Here is an 18,639-nt window from a genome sequence, read left to right on the forward strand (position 1 = left end):
ACAATTCGGAATCAGAACAAAAAAGCAAATAGATCTGTATCGGCGATCGTATCATGAGTGGTTCGATAGGGTTCCATTGCCACGCCGATTCCAAGGATACCAAAATTCTCCTTATTTTTAGGGCAAGATGATGTTTCTACAATTGATCATGTCAGCCGATTCCTAGCTAGCAAAATATGGAAAGGCATCGGCTCATGATACCTTGAAGGTTAGGTTGTTCTCACTGTCACTTTCTAGATCGACTTTCTCATGGTTTGCATCATTACCTCCAAATTATATCAAAAGCTGGGCCGATCGGCATGTTTTACAGTTTATCTTGTCAGTTGTAGGATCAAACTGACTGGCACGCCCGCACACCTTCTAAGAATTTAGGTCCTGCACTAGAGCTGTCTACGATTGACTCCTAGGCCTTCGTGTGTAACACGTCGGATCATATTTTCGACGTTAACAGCTTCATGGCACATCTAAACGAAGAAACATGCTCCTCTTTGATAATGTAACTCCGTCCTTCGACTCATGAAAGATCATCTTTAGAAAAGAAGTTCTTCTGCATCTCTGTAGAATGAAGGACCCCTTAAAACATCATCTTAGATTGGTTACAAAATCTTTAGTCTCTTTGGACTGTTGTACTTAAACTCTTATACCGTTTATATATGAAAATCATACTGTTGGGCAAAGCCCTGGCAGTCTTCCACGTCAAAAAAAAAACAATTCGATCTTAATTAAATAATTTAAATTTATTATAGTGTGTTGCAACATATGATATTTTGCTAGTATTTATGAAACATCCATTAGGATTACCCTTTGGCGATGTAATAATTCATTTAATTCATAACTTTAGTTTTATTATTTTATAGGCAATACATGCAATATAAGCTACATCGATAACATTCTACACTTGAATTATCTAGATGAAAAATATTTCTCTCTCTATCTTTATTAATTTATTGCCATATTATCAAAAATATTGACATGACGTCTTATTTAATCACAATGAAATTGCCACTATGAATAGCCTAACTTACAGAGGAATCTTACAAATTTAATCTAACATTCCGATTCCGTGAAATGGACATGTTCCTAATGGTCCTAGGCAGGGTAAGCTAACCGTGCTTACCATGGGATTCTGTAAGGATAGCCACCGTACAATTTGATACATTTTATTTATATTTAAATTAGAAAAAGACAGAAAAAACCAAAACAAATCCATATCTAAGGATATCTAGTTTCTATACAGTGAACAAAAATCATGAAAATGGCGAAGTTTAATTCATATTTTGTTCAAAGGTCATGCCAAAACAATGCAGCATTATATTATAATATTTTTTTTTGAAAAAACATGACATGGATTAGGATATGATATCGAGTTCTATTATGTTTAAGCATAAAATACAACAATAATTGTGACCAAAATTTTCTGCAACATATCATTTTTCTATGGTCATCCACAATTTTCATGGAATTATGACAATTTTCCTAAAATGTTTACTATGTTTTATGGCTTTTTAGCGCTTTTTTTTCTGTTTTAACGCACTGCCATAGTTCATAAAATTTTCAGTATGAATTGTCATGGTTTTCACATTACTTACTGTTAACACAGTAAACGCACCTCGGTCCGGATTGGTAAACACCCTACTGGCGGTAGGGTGAATCCTGTCCCCGGCCAATATCATGTTCTCTTTAATTTGTTCATATACAGTATTGTAATGAATAAATATCAATCAATCTTCCGTACATTACACCCTTATCTTTCCGTTTGTCCTTATACTTTTAAGCTAAAATTTGAATTTTCGATCTTAGATTTAGAGTTGATTCTAGAGTTTTTTCATTATAGTTTATTTTCTACCGTTGGCTTTTAGATCGCTAAGAACACGCATATAAAAATTTTATTCATAAATTATTTTTATTTAAAAATATGACTTTTAGTTTTTTCCTAAAAAACCAAACAATCACTTCCTAATTTGCAATAAAAGAATAATATCTATGGGGCGTATGCTACAAATGCCACATGGTCCACTGCTGCGGTGCTGCCCTACCTTATACTGATGCTTGTTATCCACGATTGCTCAGTCTTGTCTGCTGTTATAGTAGGCCACAAATGATGAACTCACAGTTTATCTACACGTGATGAATATATCCTGTGAAAGAAAACAAGCACCAAGGCAGTATCGACGATTCATCTTTTACAATTCTTTACAAGATATGGGAAGGATCTTCCTTGTATGCTATAATTCCTCCGTCCTAAAATATAAGCATATCTAGCAATTAAATTTTCTTTCCCTCCTTAAAATTTAAGAAAATGTGATTCCTCCTTGAATATGTTTAGGACCATAAAAAATCTACATCATAGTCATCTTGGGGTGATCGTTTCATTTGTTTAAGATAACAAAAAAACATAAATATATATATGTTCTTGGTGATCTGAAAGCCAAGATTGAGAAAAGTATGCTGAAAAACCCTAAAATCAACTTCAAATTTAATGTTGAAATTTCAATTTTTGCTTATAAGCATAAGCAGAAATAAAAAGATAAGAATGCTTGTTTTCTTGTTAATGAGTTATGGAAAGGAAACAGGGTGTTTTTGACAGCATTAGTAGTGACATGGAGATAGCAAGATAATAACCACAAAATATTTGATGCATGCAAAATTGGATCGGTCCTACATACATAAGAATGATATTGTGCATTGAGTAACTACAGCACAAAATAGAACACATCGTTTTCGGTAATTGAGTAGAAAAAGAAAACGTATAATAATTTGGTAAACTAGAATCCTAGATATCATCATCGCAGAATAAATGAAACCAGAAATCTGCATAAAGGATTATGTGAGGTGCCATTTGATTGATCTCATATACATAACCATGGATTGCTGTACCCAAGTGTTCAGAGATCGGAATACACAACAGCAACATACAAACAACTATGTATATGTAGAGCAGCTAGCATGAATAAACCTGAGAAAAGGGTTGCATGGGCTAAGCAAGCACATCACACAATTCTCAGAGATTGAGAGACCAAAAAATGAAATGAATCTTGTAAAAGTAAACAGCATCCCTATCCCTACATCAGGATGAAGAAGAACCTTCATCTTCAACACCCTTCATGACGACGGAGCAAAGAACCTGCTTTGAGATGTGGGACTCAAGCTCTCTTGACACCTCTGCAAGTCTCAGATCGAAGTTGTTCCGGTGTCTCTGCGGTTTCGGCGACGGTGAACCGGAGAAACGTCTTCTTGGGCTTGACAGCCTCGCTGTCGGCGATCCTGACAGCCAGCTCTTGGTGAAAACAGGCACTATCTCCTTCCCTGCCATGATGTGCCTTCTCTCTGGGTTCAGGGGACCCCTCTTTGTCTCCACAGGTAGTGGTTTCATCGGTGAAGTTGTTGTTGATGGCAGCTTATTCCTGATGCGTTCACGGGCACGTTCAGCGGCTGCCATTGCCTTCTCCTTGCTCATCTTGATCAACGTCCATGGGTTGATCTGGATGTCATCTTTCCTTCTTGTTCCATCGCTTGGTTCATTCTCGATCCTAATGGACAGCTTCCCGGTAATCTGTCATTTATGAGATGGTGTTGTTATCACCAAGAAAGACTAACTGAAACTAGCACAGGTGACCTAGTGCTGCAATTTATATGGACTTACTTCAGTTACTTCGTCACTTCTGCGGAAGATCCTTGACAGAAAAGACGGCTTTTCTGGCGAATCGAAGTCGATACTCTCATCAGATGATGAATCAGAGTCATCGAAAGGATCAAATGCCTTTGCTGCCTCTCTCATAGCAAGGATGTAATCATATGTCCTCATTCCCTGTAGTAGGCAACAACAATTCACAAGAAAGTTCAAGTTGACATGACTTAGAGCCTTTTAATCCTTCACAAAAGCATCACTCCAAGAAAAGTGCAGACCTTTCTGATAAGCACAACATGGAAGAAGAAGAGCTGACCCAGTGCTGCAGTACTGTATAAGGTGAAGATCACAAAAACCATCTGTGCAGAACATCATATAGAGCAGTGTAGGCCTTATTAGTATTGCACAGCAGTAGTGATGCATGCCTAAGTGCTTATAGTGAGGAGATGCTATGTTCATCTTGGTTACATACTGACAACGCTGCATGGGCTCCTTTGGGGAGCCTGATGTGAAGCCTGTGCTCCATCTCCATTTTCAACCCTTTGCTGTCCGTGAAGCAGCGAACAAAGATTGCGATCGCCGTTCCTCCCTCGATAACAAGCTAATAGAGAAGATTTGCATATACTATTTAGTTCTAGTAAAACAAATGAATCCTTGGACATATAGCGTTAGAAATATGAAGCAAGCAGAAAGACAAAAAAAAAATTGGCATTTAGCGCCCACCATCAGCAGGACAAAGGACATGAGCAGAATGAATGATGCATAGTTCCTTCTTCCAATGCAATTGTTCAGCCACTGTGTGAGATGGAGATGACAATCAGTTCCATGAACTTTGAGTGATCAAATTTAATTTCCTAGTGAATAAAATGAACTTATTTTGGGTAGTTACCCTGCAGTGGTGATCAAATCCATCGACACAACGATCACAAGTCTTGCAGTGCTTGCTGCGCAATTTCACCTGCAATTTGTAAACCAATCCGTCTCAGATTATTCCATCTTAGTCACTGACTCCACATTAATGAATTTCACATACAAAAAACATTGAAATTCAGTTGAATTTATTGTCTGCAATGCTCAGAAATTAATCTGCCCACGTCAAACTAAGCTGCATTTTCTGGAATTCATTCTCTGAAACAAACAAGCAGAGCAACGAAGTCATACAGCGGCAGAGTAGAGAGGAAGAGAGCAAGGGGACCTCGCAATCGCAGACGGGGCAGTAGGAGATGTCGTGGCCGGCGGCGGCGTGCGGCGAGACGACGTCGTCGAGGCTGGTGAAGGCGAAGGGGAGCATGGGGTCGAGCTGGACGCTGGAGTTCCACTGCTCGAGGTAGCTCCGCCGCACCCAGCGGTTCATCACCCGCGCCTCCACCCGCCGGAGCACCCGCAAGGCGTACCGCCACAGGATGTACCCGTACCGCAGCCTCGGCAGCTTCCCGCCGGCGCGGCCGCCCCTCGCGAGCTGCCGCCGCCGCCGCCTCATCTTCTTGGCGTGCGTCCTGTCGGAGGGGTCCACGGCCGTGCACCGCACGTAGAGAGCCGCCGCGGCGGAGGCCTGGAGATCGACGGGGACCGATCCCTTCAGCGACATCGCAACGAGCGCGCGGGAGAGAAGAGCCAAGCAGGGTCGCGCCAGGGGTACGTACCGAGAAGGAGAAGAGGGCGAGGAGGGTGTTGCCGGCGACGGCGCTTCCGAGGTATGGCCCCAGGACGACGTAGAAGGCGGCGACGAGGACGGCGAACACCGCCATGCCCACCAGCTGCAGAACCAAGAAACCAACACAGCCATGAGCTCGGGCCGAGAGAATTCGGGTGGAAACTGGAAAGAGACCAAGGAGAGAGGAGCGCGGGGACGGCAGGCGACCTGGAGCGGGTGGAGGGGGAGCTGCCAGCCGTGGCGGCGGCGCCAGCGCGGCCAGGCCATCACCGGCGCCGGCGCGGTGGTGGATTCGCGGCGGGCCATCGGTGAGAAGAGAGATGAGATCTGCGTGCGGGCTCGCGCTGCTGCTGCGGCGTCTGAGTCTGACCGAGTGAAGCGGGCTTGTGAGGTGTGTCTGACATGTGGGGTAGGGGGCGGGGGGAGGAGGGCGCAACGGTCGGCTCCAAACCAAACGGGGCTTTGGGTTGGCGTTGGGGCTGTTTGAATTTCGAATCCGCGGGTGGGGGTTTCCACCGCATCTCAGCCCGTTGGGATGGTCGTAGGGAGAAATGAAACTTGAGTTTGTTAAGTTAAATTAAAGCCGGTTACCGATTATCTGAGGTTTAGCTAGGGCCAACACCACACCCCTCTAGGCCTCTACATCAAAACCAAGAAAGATGTCTTCCTCCTCCATAGAATCATCTACTTCCTCGGTCCCATCATCGCGTGTCATATGTCGACCACCCATGAAGTGTTTCTGGAATCATTCATATCCTCATAGGTCCCATGGAAATAGTTGATGAATTGCTTGGTTGTTCTCCCTAGGTGTATATGGATATCTCTACTAGACAAATCTTATTATATGGCTTTTTACCTTAAAAGGTTATTTTCATTTCATTGAAACCACTCGAGTGGGTTTACTATGTAACTGATTATATATTTTTTAGTTTTTGTTTCTTTAGTTGAGCCCAAATCTCATTGAACAAGAATAGATAAACTATTTGTGGCATTGCCACTTGTTCATGCCTTAACAACCGATTCCCTACTTTCTTTGCTTCTTACACTCACAATTCTTGAGTATCAACTTTCTTTTGGCTCCTGTTTATTTTCCTTAGCACTTCTGTCTCAGATATACGACTGTGCGAAGCCCATCCACAATCAGGTTTTACAAGCTCATAATAAGCTTTGTGGGTGATAGCCATAAGCACATTTGTTTATTCAAGCTACAAATCTTGTAAAATAAACACGCATGCGCACGCATGCGCATACATAGAGTCAGGTGCATGTGCTGCTTCTTTGTTATGATAAGATACATATGTGAGGAACTCTTTTGAGGTTGTGGCCATGTGGTGAGGCTTACAAGTAACGCTTCAGGTATTCATCCATGCGGGTGTACTCAACCTCTGGGTATAGTAGAGTTGCTTCTGCTCCATTCTCCCCAATTTCAAAGTTTGTCAAGCAACCCTCGTAATAAATGTGGTAGAAATGTCCCACTCCTACTTGATTAATGTAATCGGTTCCTGTATTACACACACATCAGTATTTTTTTGTCAAACTACATGCCAATGGATAAAATTATGTTGACAATAGCTGGTATTTATTGATTTCTAATTCGCATCTAGTGCTTAATGGAACAAGAAAGAAAAGGCTTCCCTTGTGATGTCCATAGCTAGAAATAGTTAGTTCAGTCCCTAGATTGATTTTTGTGTATACTCATGTTATTTCAAACCAATAACCTACTTACCCAATTCATAGGTCGCGTTCTTTCCTCACTAATGATTGTGAATTATCTTGGATATGCTTCCCCGAATTCTAAACAGTGTGTTTCATACAAAAATATTCTATATGAAAGTTTCCACCGAACTTTCGAATTTTGTAGCATAGAAAATGTGAAAAGTCTCATTAGAAAAGAATATGAGCAAGTACAAAATCGTTGAAGGAAAGTTCTGAAGTGCTGAGCATTGTTTATAATATGCTAATATAACCGCTGAGCATCATTCAGATCATGTCGGTGCTGAAGTGTTGTAGAGGTACAACATGAAAAAATTATGTGTGCTATACTCCTTTTAAAATACTAGAAAAATACACATGCATTGCACCGGGTCAAGTTTATTTTATTTATGCAATTAAAATAAGTTTTAAAAACGAATTGCATGTCAAGTTGTGAATAGAAGGTGTAATCAATATACAATTGATGTAGAAAGCCTATGTTGTCTCAAAAAGCTTAAAATTAGAAATAATAAATTATGCTCAACATCATCAACAAAGTAAATAAGATGAGTGGTCTTTCCATAACGATTGAAGATAGATGCATGTATACCATTTTTAACCATGTTCTCTAAGTCCTACTACCTTTGATTCTTTTTTATGCAAATATTCAATTTTAAACCGTACATAGTGATTCCTAGTAAGAATGTTTCCATCTCCAATTTTTTAAGTTTTTTCATTACGGTGAAGAGTGGCAAGTGATGGTGGTGGCGGCGTCGGGTTGGCACTAAAATTCAAATTGGACGTGAATTTCATGGATGTGGAGGCGTTATTGTGTTGTTGCGAGAGGCTCAGGTTGCTGGTGTTTGTTAAGGCATCGACCACTTCTACGACGAGCTTTGACTGAACATCTTTTTCTACCGTGATGCTGGCTTGTCGTCCGAGTCGAATGATTTGTCCTTATAACTAGGACTGAAGTGAGGTTTCTCTTCAACTGAGGTGCTCCTAGTTTTCGGTCACAGATTTGGATGGATTGACATATGACATAATCAATTTTTATTGTTATAATAGTAAAAATAAAAATATTATTTTGTTTAAATATTCACAAAACTATATTTTTATAAAGTTATACAGATTCATACCCAACCCCATACGGGATGACATTTTTAAAAGTGCATATTCATTTTACGTGACCTAACATATGGTCATTGAAAACTTAAAAATGAATTCATACTATGTTTCAAACTTGAGAATGTACCAATAGAGAAAACCTATAAATTAATAAGATATTTCAACAACTTAAGAATGTAGGAATAGGATGAAACATAAATTTTAGCCATTGAAAATAAATTTGAGAATGTAGAAATAGAAAAAAAACATAACAAGAGAAATTTGAGATTGTGTAGAAAAATACAAAAAAGAATTTTTAGAATGCTAAGGAAAACACAAAAATATTCAACGTGGAGAAAAACAAAAAGAAATTTGAGATCGTGTAGAAAAGCACACAAAAAATGATAATGTGTTGAAAAATACAAAAAGTTTCTACACAAAACATTGTGTGTAGAGAAAAACACAAAAAAATAAATTTGATAAAATAGAAAAAGTAATAGAAAGTGTAAAGAAATAAAAAAATGTATACAGTTCGTTAGCTCACTCGAATAGTGACAAACTCGGCTTAGCTCGACTTGGCTTGTTTCATTTTTCTAATGAGTCGAGCTAGCTTTTTATGCATGGCTCACGAGCCTAACTCGAGTTTTATAGCAAGTCGAGCCGAGCCGGCTCGTTATCTAACCCTATACAGAACAAATGAGAATGAATGTTAACCTGAGGATCGAACAGAGGACCTTACGTAGGCACAATTGTTGAGACGTCACGGGTCGGCCTGCATCAGCCAGGTGAGAAGGTGCTGTTTGCTATTTTTAAACAGCTGCGGCGAATTCTTATCTGATTCGAATTGGGTTTGACGGACGGCGGAATCACTCGGTGCTTTTATAATAATTTTTATTTCAGACAATATTACAACATAATAGAGGGCGGTTGCGGCAAATATTTACCACACCACCTACATAATTTTTATAAATAATCCCTTTTATCTTCTTAATATTACAAAATGAACATATCAAATAAATAGCCACATATAATTCTTTTTTTTTTATTTCAGACAATATTATAATACTACCTCTGCTCCAAAATAAATGTAGTTCTCTAGTTTAGTTATTTTATGATGGAGAGAGCATATTTTATTTTATCAGTACGAAAGTGTAGGTATTTAACTAGTTATCTTGATGACAAAAGGAAAAGAAAATCTAACATATTGTACAACTATGTAATTTGTACCTTCTCCTGAAGCCAAGAATTCTTCACCAGTAATTGGGATTTTCTCGAGAACTTTTCCTGATAGATTTTCCCATTTAGCAATCACCTCCTTTTGAGTAAGAATGTTTTCCTTTGGTCTTATGTATAATGTCCTGTTCAAGGTTCGAGGGTCATCAATAGATTTGATTGTATATGTTCCTGCATCATCTTCATCTATAAATATCGCTGCAATATACAATTCTATGTTACAATTTGAAATTTTAAAAGAAAATAATATTGGGAAGAAAACATAGAATAATAGTGAGATATAAGACTAATGATTCTATTGCAATTTCTATGATTATTTTACAGAACTACTTAGTGACTTAATTGGCAGGAATTTGCCAACCCACACAAAAGTAAAAGTTAACAAAAATATCATTTTTAAAATTCTTTTCTATTTGATATAGCAGTAATATTCTGATAATGCACGTCCCTTCACAGCCACAGAAATGATCTTTGTGACCACCCTCTCTAGTAGTGCAAATTCTAGATAGACCATTAGAGAGACCAACTGCAATATGCTCAATTGCGAGGGGATGATATTACCCGCCTGCGAAAACTTATTATTCTAGACGGGCCAATGGAACAACCGTATGGAAAAGTAACGGTATTTTTCACAAGAGGACCACTCAAAAGCCCATATGAGAAAATCGATTTCCGAGGTGGCCTGTCGGGAAAAATATGATTTCAAAATAATACATATTTACACCTAATATTTTACATGAAGTCAAATGAGATCTAAAACTTTGTAGTTGATAATTTTTTATTTGAGATTGTTTAGATGCCTAAATATTCATTATAACACGTCATACATATTTTGATAAAATCACATATCCACTTTTTAAATGATTTCTGATGAACATGTACTTTATATGAAAATGATAGAGCTCGACTAGATCTGCAACTTGTCATTGATTATTTTTTCTTTCCATATTATTTAGAGAACCAAACAAACATGAAAAAGATTATAAGATATGAAGTTCAAAAGGATAATATCTTGCTTGCAAACAACATGTGCCTGATAGCGTTATGCTATGGATATGTGTGAATGGGCATGACGTTATTCAGTTTGAATCTCATGAACAAGACTGGTGCATATTTTGTACAAATAAATAGTGTGGCTTGTTATACGAGTCCATGAGTGTGAAAGTACTTAGTAAAATAAAGTGTTTGTTTTGGAACTTAAAAATTTTTAAACACGAAAATTTGATTCTCACATATGGCTGTGACGCCCACCTTCAAAAATGGTGATTAATTTACTTTGTTGATAGTCCATCCGTATATATCTGCGTGGAACTTGAATTAATTAAAGTTATATATATATATATTTGATGCCTCCTATCATAAAATTTCAAATAATGTGTTCACGTACATGGAAACCAAAAGAAACTCCAAATAATTAATTTTTAGGAACACACACACACACACACACATATATATATATATATATATATATTTATTCTTATGATTGCAAACCAAACTTTAGCCCATCTTTTTGCTTCTGCTTATGCTTATAAGCCAAAATTTGAATTCTCAACTTTTCCGGCCTTGCCTTTTAGGTCGCTAAGAATACATATATAAAAGCTTTATTTTAAATTATTTTTTATTTGTAAATATATCATTTCAATTTTTGCATGAAAAAGACAAACAAGCACCCTTTGTTCTGACACGGACGCAATCCTATCTATATGTATATATACTTATATATAGTTATATACGTACACTTAGATAGATACATACATATATATGAACATATATACATATATATATATATACGTATATAAAAAATATAAAATAGAACATACTTTTCATCTAATATGGTACATACATCATAAGCATATATATACTTTCTACTTATATTAATTGGAGTGCTATAGTCCTTTTACTTTATCATTAATTTATTTCAAACAATCTACGATAACTTATATTATAGGCAGTACAATTTATACCTTTGGTGTTTCCATCACCATATATGAGAACTTTCTCTTTAGGTGGAACAAGAGTACGCATTTGACCGAGGTTACCCACAAAGAAACAAGCAAACGAATTCGCAGAAACATATGTGTGTGGAATATTTGCATCTTCGATTGCCCTTCTTATTACCATCTTTTGGTCAAATGTGATCCTTCCTGGTTCAATAGCATGCCCCATCATCGCTGGGTCCATTCCAAACTCTGACGGTATGAACCGCTGCATCCAGAAATTTTATATGTTATCTTTCTCTTCAATAATAGACTTGTTATATGTTATCGTTTTTGCAAAAAAAAAAGTCCCCTCACAACTAATTAATTATGTTGTTTGAGACTTTAGCTAGTTAGCTGCATCAAATCCGGCAGAACAGTATGCAGAGAACAATCAGATTTTATTCACATTTCATTTGGTTTTCGTCCCATCTCTTCACTTTTGCTTATGCTTATAAGCCAAAAATTAAATTTTCAGCCTTAAATTTAGAGTTGATTTTTAGGGTTTTTTCCACCAAAATTTATTTTCTGAACTTATCTTTTAAACAGCTAAGTATACATATACATATACATATATATATATATATAAGTTATATTTACAAATTATTTTTGGTTTGCAAGCGCTGTGTTTGGCAATCACCCCCTTTGCGTTTCTTGATTTTTACAGTGTTACTGTAGGAGTCATGGAAATTAAGTAATTAACTAAAAACAATTACTGACAAATTTCAGAACTTGATGCGTACTGAAAGAACTGATGAATTTACCTTGATGTTACCGGCTTCTTTGATGGCCTCCACGAGCTTGAGCTGTTGCAGGAGGTCGTAGCCGGACATGGCAGAGACGACGACGTCCACCTGCCGCACGGCGGCGACGAGGCTCCGGTGGTCGTCGAGCGACGCCTCGAGGAGCCGCGCGCCCTGCGCCTTGAAGGAGAGCAGCATCTGGACCTTGTCGACGGCGAGGCCGAGCTCGGGCCGCGTCAGGACGAAGGTCGGGTGGCCCTCCGCCAGGCTCGCCCTCACCATCCTCCGGCCGACGAAGCCGGTGCCGCCGACGACGAGGACTCTGCTCTTCTCCATTCCTCAACTCTGACGACAACGCGAATGCGACTCAGAATAAAGTTTGGTGTGATTTCACTCAGTTTGGGTTGAAGAGATCAGTAGAGTAGGTTGGCTGGTGGCTTAAGGCCCTGTTTGGTTCCAAATAGTTTCAAAAACATTGAATTGATTTTTTGGACATAAATAAAGCATTAAATATTGATGAAAATAAAAACTAATCGTATAGTTATAGGGAAAATCGTGAGACGGATCTTCTGAGCCTAATTAGTGCATGATTAGTCATAAGTGCTACAGTAACCCATATGTGCTAATGACGGATTAATTAGACTTAAAAGATTCGTCTCGCTGTTTCTCGATGAAATCTATAATTTATTTTATTAATAGATTGTGTTTAATATTTTAAATGTATGTTCATATATTCGATGTGATGTTTTTTAAAATGAACAGATCGTAATCCATCTGTCCCAAAAGTCAAGTTATTTATAACGCTCGTCCTTAGTTCTAAAATAAAGTTATTTCTTTGCGTCTGTTTTCATCCTAATCAATCACCACTAAAAAGACTTTGATGACGTTCGTGTGTGCGGGCTTAAAAATTAACAATTGCAAGGGTTGAATGTATAGTGTGGTTGATGCAAGAGATTTGTGGCTAGGGTATTTTTGATAATATTATATCGATACCACTAAAACTATTCTAATATCATTAAAAATATAACACCTTTATTTTACTCCGCTAACATTGTCATCGTTTTGCTTATTACTAGGCCGAGATGGTTTATTATTTTAAAAAAACTAATTTATGATAAATATTTTATACTTCCTCTGTCCCTAAATGTTTAAAGCCATTGACTTTTTAATACATGTTTCACTAGTTGTCTTATTCAAAAAAGTTTACATAATTACTAATTATTTTTATATAATTCTATTTATTGTTAAATATACTTTTATGCATATATATAGCTTTATATGTTTTATAAAAAACTTTGAATAAGACGAACAGTCAAACGTGTATTAAAAAGTCAATGGCTTTAAACATTTATGGATGGAGGTAATATGTACTTATAGATTTATTTAAAAATAAATGCTGAAAAGCAAACTACGTCAAAAAAGTCCAATATAAACTCTAAACTTAACTTTAAAATACAAATTATGGCTACGGCTTCTCTACTTTGTTGATATAAATTAATAGCTAGCATCAGTGATGTACCAACATGCTTCTATTATTTTAAAGAAGGGGTCCCTTTAAAGAACTCGTCATGCTCATAATTAATGGCTAGGTTCATCATTGAATTGTATGCTCACATTTGTAGTTAAATTTATAAATTTTGTTACAACATTTAGTAGTTGATTTTGAACTTGCATGTTTCTAAATTGATATATCTTATATTACTTGTTTTCAATTTTTTTAATGGTTAATCAGGTTACATCTAAGAAATGAGTGGAAAACTAGTGACTAAAATAATTTCGACGTGTAAAGCCCATTTATACATTTCAGCATGCATGCAAAATACTAGATGATGGGTAGTTCCATTTATAGAAAGTGACCCATCGATGGCATATAGACTGTATAGTATTTATAGAAAGTGACCAATCGACATTTATATAACATGATGCATAAACATTTGCAGGGATATTCGTGGCCCATAAATTTATTATGCACATGTCTCTATACGGTAAATGCATGCAAAGAGCAAGTGGATACAAACAAAACTTATGGCATGCTTGCCTTCCTAGGACGTGGAGAGAGAAACTTACCTTGTGCTTTCCATATATTCATACATGCAAAAAGTTAGGCATAGAGATGATGCTGCTTTTTTTAAGGGAGGAGTCACAGTATTTTTGTGATTGCCCCCGGCATGATTTGGATGTAAGAAGAACTCGTGGGATATAAAATCAATTCATACATATAGTCGTTTCTTTTCTATAATCTAATAATAGTTTTAAAATGAGCAAGAAATCATTTAGCTAGCAATCTTAAATAATTGCAATCGTGTTTATCGATGGTTTATTTTTACCAGTTTGGCAATAATTAGTGAGAAATGCCCCAAAGGACTAATTATGTTGTAATGATTCATGACTTCAATAAGTTTAGACAGCCATTCACCTGATGATTATTCTCTTACTCACGCCAAGCAACCACGTATGCAGTCCTCAGCACTAAATCAAACAACTCTTACTTAATAATATTTATATTTATAGTCAAAAAATATTTATCACCATATCATTATCAATCAACAATCGAAATTATTCACTTGGATGCATGGTAATTGGTCGTAAAATCTGTTCCATCCTTTCTAGCATTGCGTATGAAATGAGTTACTGAAAATGATAAATTTCAACGTAAACATTTTAGGAGTTAAGCCGAGGATCCTCACATGGTGACTAAGGTTGTGTTGTTTGAGTCGGATTATCCGTGAGCTTTTGCATATATGATTTCCGAATTGCTAAACGAGATATTTTTTTTAAAAAAATACAAAAACAAGTTCATCATCTTATCTTTATAGAGTAGATTTTCAATTTTTAGTAGTTAATTTGATTATTTATATCATCACTAAATAGCTATGAAAAATCAGATAATTTTTTATCTATCTATCAGAGGAAAACAACATGAATCACCCTTTAGGCCATAAATAATGCAATTGTTGACTATGACAGCCTAATAGTAGCCTATTAGGGAACATAAAGAGACAGAGAGGGACCTCTAGCACCTGCACAATCTAGCCTGTGTAGATTAGACCCATATAATAGTTGCTCTAGTAACTGGACAAGCACCTGCACGATCTACCATGTGTATATTGGACCTATAGGAGGTGCTCTACTGATTAGATACACAAAGCATGCGGATTCTATTGCTCCATCCAATGGATTGCGTGTTTGTTGTTTGTTAGAACAAGGCTTGCATTGTGTTTTCTCACCATAATTAAATTCCACATTATTTAGCTGTAATATTCATAAAGAAATATACCACAAGAACACATGTAGTAATTAAGTTTACATTATTTTTTTTAGGGAAGCACATATATAATACATCCAAAAACATTACAGCAAGGAGCATTTTTTAAGAACTACATATGCTTATTTGCTCTTATTTTTGATTTCTAATAGCTACTATGCTTAAAGCACACAGTACTGCTATTTCTCAATGACGACTTCATATTTCCTTTCCTTATCTGCCATACTGCAATCTTTCCAACTCAGCTATCTTGTTCTCTTACAGTTCTTTGCAAGTAATTTAGCTTGGTTTTGTAGAAAAAATAAGAAATTTCTCTGGACCTCATCTCTATTTTTGCATATTTAGTAACCGAATCTGTTTTTTTTTCCATAAATTCAAATCACATCGGCTGTAGGCATTGATCTTAACAAGGCCACATTTCCCTAGTCTTCAGACAATGTTAAGTGTCGCTTTTCTCAGAGCTCTTCTCGAGGAGACATGTGATGTTCCTGTGAATTGTTATGGACCTCAAAATCCTTTAGACAACAAGTTTGCAATATCAAGTTCAATAAATGAATGGAAGATACCATCTGTCATTTCACCATGTGTCATTGCTGGTTTCTCCACTTCAATATGATTCAAAATTTTTACTAGAATCTTCATGTAACTTAAAGTTACTTCAGCCATGGTGAAATCCTTCAAGAAAATTGTATACAGTTTATAATAATAGCAAGATGTAAAATTCCATTAAATGTAAATAAAAGATACTAATTAATATTGGATATATTAATTCTTTCTGCCTTTCCAAATTTAGCATAGAGGTGTGGTGTATAAAAAGACAGATGCACACCATAGGGTTATTAGCTTATTTGCTTAATGACACTTAAATGTTTTGAAAACATTCATTGCTTCCTACCGAATTTTTTCTTTCATGTAGACATGTGGGGGGTAATTGTCTTGCTACTTTGGTATCAAGTATGCCCTTTTTATAGAGCCTGGTCATGAAGTGTTTATTAATTAATCACTTTAATGTGTGCCGCAGTCATATACTTAGTCAAAGAGGGGTAGAGCATGACAAATTTATCCATTCTATATGATCTTGCTCCGTGCTTTATCAGCACTTTATGCCTATATATCAGTGGAAGTGATTGGTCATGTCAATATAGGACTATTATAATATAGTTCAATGCACTATTGCCGGATGTAGCCACTCAATGTTACTCCTACCTAACCATAAGGATATAGATTATCCTTCCTTCCCATACACATAGCCATTGGCATGGCATGCATCAACTGCCTCTCTGTCTAGTTATACAAGAACTTTCTCACCATACTTTTCATCCTTCGCCATATTCAATCAATTGTAGCATCCATCATAGGTAATTTACCATTGGATAAATCTTGGTATGTTATATAAGCCAACTAAAATAGGATATGAATGTGTGTTATACATGTCTTCCCGGTTGTACCATTAAGAGTGTGTAATGTTATCCTTCATCAACTCTATATTAGTACATTATGTCATATTTCAGCCTCTATGCTAATTACAAACATGAAGTTTTTATGGGAGATTAGATTTGATGTGTTTTTAGATATGTGTGGTCCCTGTATTTTCATAATTAATTTTTTACTTGAGAATGTATGAATCAAATTTCTTACTTTCTTCTCACTTTATTTGTAGAGAAAGATGAGATCACTTAGCAGGTCAAGGGCAAAAACCTTGTTGAACAGATATCCATGCCTTCTTAGGCAACAATCAACCTGACGATTTTGCATTTAAGTGTATTTATTTTTAATTTCCATTTGACTAGAAAATAAAATTTATTTTACTTAATTCCATTCCTTTATTTTCTCATCCAATGCTTGCACAAGATATGAGACTTGGGCGTTTTATAGTTAGATAAAATTAATAGTAGTGCCTAAATTAAGTGCTATGTAATGAAAACTACGGCAATGCCACTTAATAATGTTTTTCGCCTTCAAAAATTCTTAATCATTGTAGTGCACTACTATAAATCATGTACTACTTAGTTCCTTATACTAGTTGCATAATACATCTCCCAACTATATTCCTTTGTTGTTTACTCGGGAACCCAATGTCATTTACATGGCATGTAAGAGCATCCTTAGGCAAATTACTAGCAATCTAGGTGCAATTATTCACATTGGAGGATTAATGAAGGTAGGGGATACTCAGAGGGAATGTAAAAGTGGAGAGGTTTTGTGGAGCTCCTTGTGCTAATAATTTTGATGCAGAGGAAAATGTTTGTGAAAAAGCAATATTCATCATGCACATGAATATAAATGTTAATGATGTGAACTATGTTGCCTTTATGGAAACAATTACAAGTTTGCTTCATTATACCGATTGGGTGGGAATTCTCCAAATTAGATCGAGTTGCTTCTTGCTGAAAAGAACAGGTTCTCTAACACCCACAAAGATGTTCTCGGATGACATAGTTTAATTTGTAATAGTTATGATGATATACTTCCAGTGACAGTCTCTACACCACCAACAAATCACTTAGTTAATATGTTGAACCACTCCCAGAAACACGGCTTGAAAAGCTTGCTAGAAAATTATTCAACATCTTCCAGGAGTACACTCCCAACAACATCATAATTTAAATTGATCTGACGTATGTGTGTTTCAGAACAATGTCTAGCAAAGAAGTAGCTAACCAGTTGGCAATGTTTGTTACTTGTCCTCTTTAGGACCCTATTGTGATTAAGTCAAGGCCATACTGAACAATTGCATAAATGTTACATGTTAATGCATCATGCTTGATGGAGTACATCATTTGCATTACATCAAGTACAATGTTACACACAAATGCATCATGCTCAATGGAGTACATCTTGTTGATTGGCGTGATTCTCGCCTTCTTCGCTAAGCCATGCTTTATCAGTGAATGGTCAGGATTTTCATCATGTAGTATACTTACTAGATATCCAAACAATGGAGTAGATATGGTTGGATTGCCTTTCTAAGTGGCAAAAGGAATCGCTTTCGAATAGCACATAGAAGAAATTACAGAAATTAGTCGGCAATGCTTTATCAGTAAAGGGTCAGGGTTTTCATCATGCAGTGTACTTTTTGAAGATCCATATATTGGAGTAGGTATGGTTGGACTGCTTCCTGAAATGCTAAAAGGAGTCGCTTTCTAAAAGCACATAGCAAACATTGCAGACATCAATCAGCAATGCTTTATCAGCAAAGGGTCAGGGTTTTCATCACGAAGTGTACTTACTGGATATCCATACATTGGAGTAGATATGGTTGGATTACCTTCTGAAGTGGCATAAGAAATCACGTTCAAAGAACACGTAGCAGACATTGTAGACATCAGTCAGCAATGCTT

At 36.7% G+C, this 18,639-nt stretch overlaps 2 protein-coding genes across 3 annotated transcripts; both read right to left on the bottom strand.

Annotated features, from left to right (window-relative positions):
* Window positions 1-2,816: 2,816 nt before the first annotated feature.
* On the bottom strand, window positions 2,817-5,588 carry LOC102718411 (protein S-acyltransferase 18). The gene is made up of 9 exons (XM_040529628.1): window positions 5,490-5,588; window positions 5,272-5,385; window positions 4,824-5,180; window positions 4,518-4,586; window positions 4,352-4,423; window positions 4,101-4,229; window positions 3,907-3,987; window positions 3,644-3,808; window positions 2,817-3,553 (listed from the first exon to the last, which is right to left on the bottom strand). The coding sequence occupies exons 1-9, from the start codon at window positions 5,586-5,588 to the stop codon at window positions 3,068-3,070; spliced, it is 1,572 nt and encodes a 523-aa protein (XP_040385562.1). The 3' UTR covers window positions 2,817-3,067.
* A 614-nt stretch (window positions 5,589-6,202) lies between these two features.
* Window positions 6,203-12,437, bottom strand: LOC102718130 (isoflavone reductase homolog). 2 transcript variants are annotated; one of them, XM_015842960.2, is made up of 4 exons: window positions 12,055-12,437; window positions 11,279-11,519; window positions 9,309-9,485; window positions 6,203-6,784 (listed from the first exon to the last, which is right to left on the bottom strand). In XM_015842960.2, the coding sequence occupies exons 1-4, from the start codon at window positions 12,367-12,369 to the stop codon at window positions 6,621-6,623; spliced, it is 897 nt and encodes a 298-aa protein (XP_015698446.1). In that variant the 5' UTR covers window positions 12,370-12,437; the 3' UTR covers window positions 6,203-6,620. The 2 variants fall into 2 exon arrangements, with proteins under 2 accessions (XP_015698446.1, XP_006663943.1); XM_006663880.3 differs by having other exon boundaries at window positions 9,309-9,512.
* Between the last annotated feature and the right edge of the window lie 6,202 nt (window positions 12,438-18,639).

Source organism: Oryza brachyantha, chromosome 12, assembly GCF_000231095.2.
Source record: "Oryza brachyantha chromosome 12, ObraRS2, whole genome shotgun sequence".
NCBI lineage: Eukaryota > Viridiplantae > Streptophyta > Magnoliopsida > Poales > Poaceae > Oryza > Oryza brachyantha.